At 33.6% G+C, this 12,844-nt stretch overlaps 1 protein-coding gene across 1 annotated transcript in view; it reads right to left on the minus strand.

Annotated features, from left to right (window-relative positions):
• The window catches only part of CSMD3 (CUB and Sushi multiple domains 3), a 1,590,968-nt gene that overhangs the window by 1,109,285 nt on the left and 468,839 nt on the right, over window positions 1–12,844 (minus strand). Inside the window, exon 4 of the mRNA XM_044684131.1 lies at window positions 7,583–7,790. Within this exon, the coding sequence (XP_044540066.1) occupies window positions 7,583–7,790 (208 nt within the window). The remainder of the gene's footprint in view (window positions 1–7,582; window positions 7,791–12,844) is intronic.

The following is a 12,844-nucleotide window of genomic DNA, read 5'->3' on the forward strand; positions in this document are numbered from 1 at the left end:
TATGTGCTATATACACTCTTTGGATCAGAAATACCAGCTGAGAAAATGAATCTTCACATATCAAATCAATTGCAAGTTCAAGAGATTTTCTACTTTCTACTACATGGTGAGTCCCCTTTTTTATTCAGCATTTGTCATTTCAGTTATGCAATATCTTTAGGAAAGGTTTTTAAAGATATTCCATTGACAGTTAATTATAGTGGTATCTAAAGAACTGACCTCAGAGTCAGGAGAAAAAAAAACCAAAACACTGAGTTTAAGTACCATCTCTGGCACATACTGGCTGTGCAACCTCTCAATGAGCCAAGGAACAAGACTCAAAACATCACTGACATATTGATCCTAATTGGTTGAGGGAATTTGCTCATTAGTAGCTAACCATAGCTATGAAATCCAAGGCCTGATCCAAAAAAAACAAACAAATGGATAGCTAGATAGAGAAATTATTGCTTAAATAAATAAATAAATGATTGAATGGATCAATAGGAAAATAAGTGAATAAGTAAATCTATCCTCATTATTAGCTAGTGAGATTTCTCAAAGCAGATACTTAAAGAAATTTCACTTTCTCCCTACTATTTGCATCTATTTTTATATCACACTGAATGATCTGCCATTTTCCTGTTTTGTAAGTAGAATAAGAGAGGTTCTAATGTAAATATTTAGCATGCCTTTCAAAGAAACACTAGAACAATTAAAGTCCTCTGAATTTAAAATATATATTACATATATATATATTTTTTTTTTCTTCTGTTGGAAAACAAAAATGTGAAATGTCACTCAAAATGCATAGCACAGCCTTGGAGAAAACACAGAAAAACAAAGTCTGGTGGGAATAAATGTTTGTGATGGAACTGAGTTAAACTATTTTCTTTTCAGAGTGATAACAACCAGATTATTCTTTACCAAACTTAAGTTTATTTTGAGAAAGTAGCCAGGTGAATAGAGAAGATACCTAATGAGATGCAGAGTAAGTGAAGTGAATTTGTGAGGGACTTGAATAACAATAGGTGCTGATCATTTTAATTTTCCTTCTTATATCTGGGGGAAGCAGAATATGTGATAAAGGCAAAAGCATGTTATCATTAAACATACAGCCTGTCTTCTATCAGTCTCTCTCATTTAACAGAATATGTGGTATGATCACCAGTCTCATCACACCTCAGCGCTTACTTGTATAAAGGCAGTAACCCTGACAATTTTTATCATTTGAACATTTAATCATTTTTTTTCTTTTTTTACAGAATGGATTTCTATTTCTCTATCAGACTCAAAGTGCTGGGGCTAATCATGGACTAAATCCCACTCTGATTTATATGGGAAACTTGACCTATACTTTTTCCAATCTGGACCAACTCTCCCACCCTTAGGTGAAATAGTGGTCAATTATTCCCTGTGAGGTCTCCATATTATTGCTGGAATTAGTGTGAATACTCAATTGGCTTAACCTACTGTATGTCAGAAATTTTGAAATCAAGATATTTGTCTGTCTCAGTCTTCCTGACAGTAGAGATTCCAGGTGTTAAGTACCTTTGAGAGAGAGAACTCACCTTTATCTTCAACTATAAATCCTGAAAAATCAAATGATTGGAGAAAGTAGAGTTTCAAAAACATTTACCTTTAAATAGTGTAAAAATTAAAATACAACTATATGCATTTAACTGTGTATCAAAGGCATCTGGGGAGGAGGGGGGCTCTAGTTTTCCTCAGCACTTGGATTTACTGAAGTGGTAACTGAAATTAAATTTGCCTGATAACTCGCAATATATTCAGTTTGATGAAGTTAATATCTACTAATGAACAATCATTTAATAAGTACCTATTATATGGAGGGCACAGTGCTAGGCACTGAGTATACACACAAAAAGTATATAGCCTCCATGTTCAAGGAGCTTACATTCTAAAGAGAGACAAAAAGTATTCAGATAGCTATAGATAACAAAAAAATCAATCAATTAATTAAATAGTAAGTAGATAAATATAAAGTTGTTAGGGAGAAAAGTCATTAACAGTGAGGATAAGGAAAAGCATTATGTAGAGGGTAGAACTTAAAAAAAGAAGAGTGCAATTTTATGAAGCATATGTGAAGAGAGAGAAGATTGATATGGAAGACTGAATACTATGGTGTGAACCAGAAAGATCAGAAAGGATGGAATTGTAGAGTACAGGATGGGGAGGAACATTCAAGGAGACCAGGTTGTGAAGGGCTTTAAAAGCTAATTTGAGGAATCTATATGTTATCATTAAAGAATAGGAAGCATCGAGTTGATTGAGCAGAGGAATGATATGATCAGATTCCCAAATATAGAAAATCATTCTAGTAGTCATGTGAAGGATGTATTAGAACATGAATTAGTGAGGCAAGGATCCCAATGAGGATGATGTTGGAATAATTTAGATAAGAGATAATGATGGGATGGAGGTAAGGAGGAGAATGTATGGCTAGAGAGGAAAATGTAATCCCACTGGAAATTTGAGGAGGGAGAAAGTTTTAGACATATTAAGGTTAAAATATCTCTTAGGACATCACATCTGTTATGTCCAATGGGTTGTTGTTGATGTAGAGTAGAAATGATGAGGAGAGACGGAGGCTGGTTCACCATGGCCCAAATAATCTACCAAAAATATATTTTTTTCTTATCATAGGATCATAAAGTTAGATATGAAAATAGAGATCACAGAGTCCAATTCCTTCATTTTAAATAAGAAAAAATATGAAGAGAGGTTTAATGGATTGCCTAATGTCCCTAAAGAATTTAAATGTAAGATTTGAAGCAAGATTTGATTTTAATTCTATTTCTTTATGTAATCTGTTATGCTTATTCTACTTTTCATAGTTTTTTTAGGGGGGAAATTGGTTCAGGAAGAAGAGTAAAGAGTGAGAAGATGGTGGTAAGATATTACTCAGATAACATCAAGACCTGAAGTCGCAAAAATTGCAATAGCAGCCAGCTGTTGTGTTAAAATGCTGACTTTTAGAAAGGAGATGGAGCCAAGATGGTGAATTAGATGCAACCCAGCTGAACTCTCAATATTCCCTTCCAAACAATTTTAAAATAACACCTCAAATAAAATTTTAGAATGGCAGAGCCAACAAAAAGTCAGGGTGAGACATTTTTCCAGCCTAAGAAAACTTAAGAGGTTGGCAAAAGTTTGTGACACCAGAGTGAAAGCCTATGCAGAGCTCACACAGGAAGCAGCAGTCACTGCAGCAGGAGCAGCAGCAGCTTCAGAAGCTCTTGGTCCAGAGGTGACGGCCAGAAGTTTGGACAACTGGTCAGAAAAAGATTACATTTGGAGGGCACTGGGTACAGCTGGCAACTTTATTGCCCATATGAAGCTCTGGGTTTTAGTTCCAGGTTGCAGTTCCAGGGTGGAGAGGAATGCTGGGTGTCAGCCACAAGAGAGTGGGCACCCTGGTCACACTGCATAATAGTATCTCTATGTAATTTATAAACTCAGAGGATTTTATGTTGTCTCTTATTCAGAGTCACACAGCCATTATGTGTCAAGAGGCAGTTTTGGACTTGTCTTCTTAAGCTTTGGGGCAGCTTTCTATACGTCATGCCATATCATATATGGTAGCACAGTGCCGAGCACTATCATACAGAAAATATCACAGATAGAGTGGTACATCTTAAGTGGCTGTAATGTCAGGAACATTTCTTTTTCTTTAAAGTAAAATCCACATTATCATAAGATTGCAAGATGAAAGAGATTTTCTTATTTTATGAGAAAAATAAAGTTCAGAGAAATATCCTAACCAAATTCACACAGAAAATCTGTTATCAGATCTTGGATTTAAGTTTGAGTGTTTTATCTCCAAATCTAATAATTTCTTTATTCCATCCTGCTGTCTAAATGGGATTTATTAGTTCTTTTTGAAAGAGGAAATAATATAAGACAGTATAATAGAAGGCTTGCCTTAAAGTCAGCAAGATCTAGGCTCATAGCCTGATTCAGATTCACTAGCTTCAAGGTCCTCATATTTAAAATGGGAATAATAATAACACTTTCTTTAAAGGGGATCATGGGAATCAATAAGATAATATACGTAAAGCATTACACACATTTAAAGCACTATATAAATGTTAGCAAATATTGTTGTCAAGGCCTGCTCTAAAACATGATGCCTAGAATTGAACAAATTACTGAAAATACTATCAGGTCAGTACAAAATGCAATGTGTCAGAAGAAAATCTGAGAATAGTTTTGTTTATAACTCACAATTATATATATATATATATATGNTTCGTTCTACACACTTCACTCTACATTAATTCATAAAGGTCTTCCTAGATTTCTCAGAAATTGTATCTTTTGTCGTTATGATATAATAATTTTAAATAATGTTTGTTTATGTATGTATGTGTATAATTTATTCAACTATCCCCTATCTTGTATTTCTTCTTTGCTATAACAAAAAGAGATGCTTTTTGTTAAAGCATACACTTCACAAACAACTCTACTCATCATCATCCTCATCTTTTATTTTTTTCTTATTTCATGAATCCCTTGGCAGTTTGGTTAAGCCTTCCTCAGAATATTTATTTTGAATAAGATATAAAATATGATTACAAAGAAAACCAAATTATATTAAAGCATCAATTTTTTTTAATTTTTAATTTTTTTTATTTTAATTTTGAAATTTTCCCATAGTTACATATTTCATGTTCTTTCCCTTTCCCCCAACCTCCCCCTAATCTCCCTTAGCCAACACACAGTTCCACTGGGTTTTACATGTATCATTGATCAAGACCTAATTCCATATTATTAATAGTTGGACTAGAGTTATCATTTAGTGTCTACATCCCCAATAATCACAGTATTGATTCTAAGATGGAAGGTAAGGGTTTCAAAAAAATAAAAAAGAAGTAACATATAGGAGAGAGTCAAATACTTGGCTTAGTGTCACGAAAACTTGAGTTAAAACTCTGCCTCTGATACTTAGCCTGCTATGGGAACATATACAGTCCGGTTAGCTAGCCTTCGTCAACCTCAGGAAACTCCAAAGGTTTCATCTTTGAAATCATATAGATTAAGTAATCACAACTTAAGATATCCAAAACAGGTGAACTTCTACTTTGTGAGTTCTATGTGCTTTTGAAATCATATATCTTTTTTGTGTTTATATATTTTATATTTATTCATTGATATATATGTATATGTATATATGTATATATATACACATATACATCTATCCCTTAATTTTTTTATTAAATATAAGAAACTTATTTCAGACTAGTCAATCTTTGTAGGTAAAATTCAGCCACAAATGTTGTTCCAAAGGGACATAAAAAACTGAGAATAAAGCTACCTTAAAAAGGAAAAAATCTTGATTTTGAGAATCTCTTTTTCCCAGAATAGAATGGTATTTTTTTCCCTTAAACCATTGCGTCAATCTTTTGAACAAAAGTGATTGACATTCCAAGAAGAATGTTCCCTAAAAGTGTTCCTCTAAATTGGCAATTATTCAATTAGCATTTTAATGTGTTATTTTATTTAATGGTTCATTAATATATTAATATAAGTGACTCAGCTCATGTAATGAGCAATAAGTCATTTAAGGATATTCAAAGAAAATGATGGTTGAGTGGAGAGGGAAATCTTGTTACCATTTCAGGCTATAATTTCCATATCAACTTTAGTTCAGAATAAAGAGAGTAAGAATGAAGAAGTTAACATTTTATCTTAGTATGATTATTAAAAAAAATCTTTAAAAGAAAGCATGTATTTAATGCCATTTTGCCATTCAAATCCATCTACTGAATAACTTGAACAAAATTTTCATTCAGTAGCTATACAAAGTAATTGCCATGGAGATGTAGATATTTCTCTAATTTATAGCCAGGTAATTTCTATTACCATCATCATTGTCATTATCAACACAACCAGATACCTTAATGTGAAATATTGACTATGACAGAATGAAGATCATAGAGTATCCAAAGGGAAGTGAGACCAGAAATAGAAGCTGAGGCAAATTAGTGAAGATTTTAAAAGCCAAAACATGGTCATATTTGGGTTTAAGTAAAATTACTTTTTTGGCAGCTGAATGGAAGATGAGTTGGGGTGAAGAGAGAAGGGAGTGAGAGAGAGAATTTTAGACTAGCATAGTAATCAAAGCAAAAAGTGATGAAGGCCTTAATTAAGATGGATTTCTGAGTAACCAGATGGGGTTGGAGGGGAGATATTCTGTAGATAGAATTCTCAAGATTTCACAGCTGATTGGTTATGTGGAATGAGGAGACTAAAATATTGATTAAGACACTTAGGTTACAAATATGAGAAACTGAAAAACATGATTCCGTGAATAGAAATAGGTGTTTGGTATGGAAATGGTATGGAAGGAAATGAATTGTACTGGAAATGTTGAAGATTGGACAGGAAACCATATGAAATGCTTCCAATTTAGAGTTATTTCAAGACAGATACTATTGTAAAAATCTCTACACTGACTTGCTTCAATAGAAAATCCATTATGGTTGTTCATTAATTATATCAACCAAAACAGTCATCTAAATCAATCATTCATGAATTTTAATCATTAATTACAAACATGTCTAATGATTATTGATGGTTTTAATTAAGTTATATGATAAAAATTACAATCCAAAATAACATGTAGGATAGACTTTTCTAAACTAGTACATTCAGAATACCAGTTAAAGGGAAAGAAAATAATTTTTAAGCATTCAGCTGATACTTAAAATGTTCAAGGAAACATAATGAAAAAGCATATGTGTGTGTGTGTGTGTTTGTAAGTTTCTAACTCCCATCTTCAAAGGAATAAAATAGTCAAATTATTACATTGTTAAGGAATCATGTTATACCAATATCCAAATTATTAGTAAAGTAACAAAAGGTGCACAACTATCTATTTTTATTTGTAATACAAGATATCCTCAAATTGCTGAAAGAAAAAAAAAGTCTCAGGACTACTATGATCCTATCCTGGGTCTATAAAATACATAATTTCACTTTTCTTCTATGCCATTTGATTTTACCTTATGGTCAATCAATAAATATCTATTACATACTTACTACATGATAGAAATTATTCTAAGCACTAGGGATAAAGAGGCAAAAACAGTCCCTGCTCTCAAAGAACTTATAATCTAATTTCATGAAATCTATGTCTATATAGACTCCCTAGGACAAAAGAGTTTTTAGGATAAGTCTAAAAGGAACATTTGTAAAGAGTTGTCTGCTATGGTGGGTTATCTTCCAAAGAGAAAGAACTAACGTTGATGAATAAAAGCATAGATCATAAACAGAATCATGCTAAATATTCCTGTTATGCACATATAATTTCACAGTTTCACTAAGTGATAGAGTACCAGTAGAAAGACATATTTTTTGTTACTCATATTCCTCAGAGAAATGAAGCCAGTTTTAGACCTCACCCACATTCATGTGCTCCACCAATTATCACTAACAAGTTTTCTGGAGTCATGGGAGTTAAGAACTTGAGTTCTTTAAAGTGTCTTTACAACTCATCAGTACTTTGCATTCACACTCTACTCCCATTGGTGATCTTACTTATACTTTGTATGTCTACCAATTGACAGCATTTACTTACCATATTGTTGGTGGCTCAGAACCTTCTATTTCCAAGTAATCATATTTCTCTTCCATTTGAAAATCTGTAAATATTAGTGAAATGGTGTCCCCAGGCTCAGCTACAATTGTCCACGTGCAATCAGCATTGTTATGATATTCATTAGGAAAGCTAGGACTGGAAATTATGCCACTGGATCCTCTCATTGTGCCTCCGCAGGCATCTTCAGCTGTTAAAAAAACAAACAAACAAAAAAACAGAAAGCTGTTTGCTTAGAAGTTCATTATATTAAGCACAATCAAATTATTAACATTTTTAGATGAATGATCCAAAGACTGGGAAGTCAAGAGGTCCTGAAGTACTACAATTATGGGAAAGGTGAAATACAATGTGTCATTCATAAGAATTTTGAGATAACAGTAGGAAAAAAAATCCAACATATATAGGTAATTCTATGGCCATTTTTCAGTTAGCCATGGAAATGGATAAAGGTGAGAGTTCTAAAAGAAATCAGTCCATACTTAAAAAAAAAAAAAAAAAAAAAACAGAACAGATCTAAGTAGATGCTTTTTCTGAAGGCTTATAATGGTAGATGACTGACAACTTCATTTGTTTGGGAAGAGAGGGACATTTTAGAAACATTTATACACTGTCAATTCTATCCAACAAGCATTTAATAATAGCTAACATTTATATAGAACTTTAAAATTTGAAAGAAATTCTGGGAAGATGGCGGCTTAAATGGAGCAAATCTTAAAACCTCCGAGATAGAAAACAAAGCACTTCAAGAAGAAAGAGGACCAAATCTAACAATAGGACAGAGCAGGGGGATCCTACTACTGGACAGCTCAAGAGGTACACCAAGAAAAAGGTTTGAATTATTGAACATTGGGTCTCAGGATATAGAAAGGAAATCCCAGGACCCTCCCCTACGGGCTATGCGGAGTCTCCAGCAGCCCCTGAAATCTCTGGGAAGGTGGGCACATGGTCCCAGAGAGAAGGCTTTGCTGGCCCTGGACTTGGGGGGTTGAACATAGGCACTGGGGAGATGGCTAGAGGAGAAAGCTAGAGAAACAGAGCAAAAACGCTCAGAAGATGGAGGCTTAGATGGAGCCAAACCTCAGACCTCCTGGCTTTATCACACCTAGATAGAGAACAAAGGGATTCAAGAGGAAAGAAAACCAAGTCTAACAGCTGGACAGAGCAGAGGGACCTGACTGCTGGACAGCTCAGTGAAAACACTCCATCTTGTCCCCCCACTTTTTTTCCCTTCTCTTTAGGTTTTAGCCTCAGGGCACATTAAGCAATAGACTATTCCAGGCTTAATCCCATCAGTTGGAGAGATAAGAAGTGTTCAGAGGGCAGGGAAACTCCAATACCCCTCCTCCATAGATTGCAGAGAACATAATTACAAACCCAGTTAGGGGAAGATCTTACAACAAAGCTCATTAAATCCATCAGATTTAATTAGCAGAACAGAGAAGGAAAAAATATGAGTAAACAACAGAAAAAGAGAAAAGAAATTATAATTGACAGCTTCTTTCCAGGAAGCAATAAAAGAACAATTGAAATAGAAGAAGAGGAGGAAGCTCTAGGGAACTGCACACAGGCTTTGGAAGATCTCAAAATTCAATTAACTCAAGAAATTCAGGAACTCAAAAAGCAATCAAGAAAGGCTAAAGCCAATTTGAAAAAGGAAATACATGAACTAAAACAAGATAATAAAGTCTTAAAAGCTAAAATTGACCAGCTCAAAAACAAAGCAAAGAAGGCAAAAGATGATCTACAAAGAAAATCAGACTAGAAGGAGGATGACCAAAAAGCCAGAGATGAAATTCAGTCTTTAAAAAAATAGAACTCAACAATTAAAAGCAAATGATTTTATAAGACAGAAGGAGAAGGATGACCAAAAAGCCAGAGATGAAATTCAGTTTTAAAAAAAACAGACCTCAACAACTGAAAGCAAGTGACTTCATAAGGCAGCAAGAATATATAAAACAAAATTTTAAAAACAAAAAATTTGAGAAGAATATGAAACAATTCATTGATACAACCAAAGATCTGTAGAACAGATCTCAAAGAGACAATTTAAGAATTATTGGTTTACAGGGACATCATGACAAAAGAAAAAGTTTGGACATCATCCTACAGGAAATTATCCAAGAAAACTGCCCTGACATTCTTGAACAAGAGGGAAAAGTGGAAATTGAAAGAATCCACAGATCACCTCCTACATTTAATGCACAACTGACAACTTCCAGGAATATTATAGCCAAATTAAAAATCTACCAGAACAAGGAAAAAATATTACAAGCTGATAAGAAGAAGTCATTCATATACCAGGGAATCACAGTTAGGATAACACAGGATCTGGCTGCATCTACATTGAAGGACAGGAAGGCATGGAATACAATATTCAAGAAAGCAAGAGAACTTGGTCTAGAACCAAAAATCAACTATCCAGCAAAACTGACTATTTTTTTGCAGGAGAAAGTATGGTCATTCAATAAAATTGAAGACTTCCAAGCATTCATAAAGAAAAAAACTGGACTTAAACAGAGAGTTTGCTGCCCAAACACAGAACTCAAGAGAATCACCATAGGGTAATTAAGAGAGCAGGAAAAAATAAAATAAAATTTGAAAGACACTTTACAAATATTATCTCATTTTATTCTTAAAACACAAAGGGAAGTGGGTGTTACTATTTCCATTTTACTGTTACTCTAAGTGAAGCAGACCAAGATTAAATGACTTCTTAGAGACACTCAATAATTGTCTGAAGTAGAATTCAAACCCAAGTCCTGACTGCAGGTATAGTGCCCTTACTACTCTACTACCTAGCTGGTTCAAATTTTTACATAATTTTATAAGTGCTTACTCTGTGTAAAACATCATGCAAAGCACTTTAAATAAAAAGACAAAAGCGAAACATTTTAGTTTTCACACTGAAGAAGCTTCTACTATTTTTGGAAAAGTAATCTGGCACAGTGTCTAAAACCCTTGCTTTGGAATGAGGAAAGCTGAGTTTGAATTCTGCATCAGTCACTAACAAGTTTTAAAACTTTATGAAAGTGATAGCTTCCTTAGCCACCTTCTTCATCTGCAAATTGGGGTTAACATAAGAATGTTCACTTCAAAGACTTGTGATGAAAATATGTATATGTATGTATACATTTATACAAACCTCACAGTGCTAAATAAATGTTAGCTAATATTTCTACTATTATCATCCTAATTAGTTTTTATTTTTAGTGGGATGTTATATCTTATTATTGATTCAAAACTGGACCTTAATATTCATTTATTCCAGGGGTGTCAAACAAGCAGCTCACCTAGCCCTACTACAGTCAGCAAAACTCTCAAGTTCAGCTCTAACAGGATTGAAATATAATCCAAAAAGATTTAACAAGAAAAATAATAAATACATTAGAATTCAGATATTATTAATATATGATTTTTAAATTATGTAACTGCTTATATATGATTTAGTGAATCAATTTCTATTTGAGTTTGACACCATTGATCTATTCAAATCCTTGCATTTTATAGAAAAGGAAACTGAAACACAGTCAATATGACTTTCAAAGATCACATATATATTAATGGGAGAGGACATGATTTGAATTCAGTTTCTGGGACTCCAACATAATTTCCACTTTTTAACTGTACCAAGCTGCCTCTAAGATGTGTCCTCAATTATTCACTCTTTTTCAAATCTTCAACTTCTCACCATCTATTGGTTCCTTCCTTTAGGCCCTTAAAAATATTATATTATTTTATATCTAAGGTGAAATATAAACTCTTCAGTCCAATTTTTAAAAACATCCACATCCTGACCCCAAACTATTTTTCCAGTTTCATTGGGCATAACTCTCTCTCAATACTCTGTAAACTTTTTTTAAAACCCTAATACCTTTTTTTTAATATATATCCTTCTATATTAATTTTTTTAAATTTGTTACAGGGCTAGGCAATGGGAGTTAAGTGACTTGCCCAGGGTCACACAGCTAGGAAGTGTCTGAGGCCAGATTTGAACCTAGGACCTACTGACTCTAGGCCTGGCTCTCAATCCACTGAGCCATCCAGCTGCCTCCAATACTCTGTAATCTTGCCTAAGCTGTCTTCTTTCTACAATCTAGCATATTGTATTTTCTATCTTAATTCTTTTATATTAAAAATATTTTGTTATATGTAGAAACAATTTTTGACAATTATTTTCTGACATTTTAGGATTCATATTTTTTGCCTCACTTCCTTCCTCACTGCTCCCCACACCCCATTCCTGGTGGAAAATAGTCTGATATGTGTTATATCAGTACTTTCATGCAATCATATTTTCATATTGCTCATGTCATGATAGAAGACACACATTGCACATACTATAAAAAAAACCTCATGAAGGAAATAAAGTAGAAGATTCAACAATTCTTTCTTTAGCTGTGGATAACATTTTCATCATGAATCCCTTGTGGTTATCTTGGAAACTTTGCTGATAATGGTTTAGATTTTCACAGTTGATCATCATATAATATTTATGTTACTGTTATTGTTCTACTGGTTCTGCTCACTTCACTTTGCATCAGTTCATATAAATCTTTCGAGGTTTTTCTGAACTCATTCTTTTCATCATTTCTTATGGTGCAATAGTATTCCATTACAACCATAGATCATGACTTATTCATTCATTCCCCAAGTGATGGATAATCCCTCACTTCCCAAATATTTGCCACTAGCTCAATTTTTATTGACTTTTCCTTGTTACTTGCATATAACCTCCTTATATCTGCTTCATAGAATATCCTTCTTTTTGAGACAAATCATTTTCCATATGAATTTTTTCCTACTCTCTCTGCTATTTAGCTGTGTTCTAAGGAAAGGCCTAACACTCAAATTACCTTATATTTAACTATCTGTGCATGTATGTGTAAAATGTTTGGTGTATATATATATATATGTTTCTTATGTTAGAATGTGGGTGCCTTGCTTCATTCTGCATATTTGTGCTCCTAGTGTCTAGGAGAGTACCTGGAACATGATAAATATTTCTTAATTGTTGTTATATAGAAAATTTTCAAAAATGGACTTTTTCATTGATCTCCATGTTAAGCAATTTTTACATAATTTAAATTTTCCCATGGATAGAAGGAATATAGAGAGATGGCAGCAAGAGAGTCTAGGGACATCTGGAGATTGGAGACAGAGAAGGGAAAGCAGGAGGAGGAATAGACAAGGCTGGGTAAGGACAGACACAAGGAGGCTGGGCAGAATAAAGATCTTTTCTCT

This window comes from Gracilinanus agilis, chromosome 1, assembly GCF_016433145.1.
Source record: "Gracilinanus agilis isolate LMUSP501 chromosome 1, AgileGrace, whole genome shotgun sequence".
Taxonomy (NCBI): Eukaryota; Metazoa; Chordata; class Mammalia; order Didelphimorphia; family Didelphidae; genus Gracilinanus; species Gracilinanus agilis.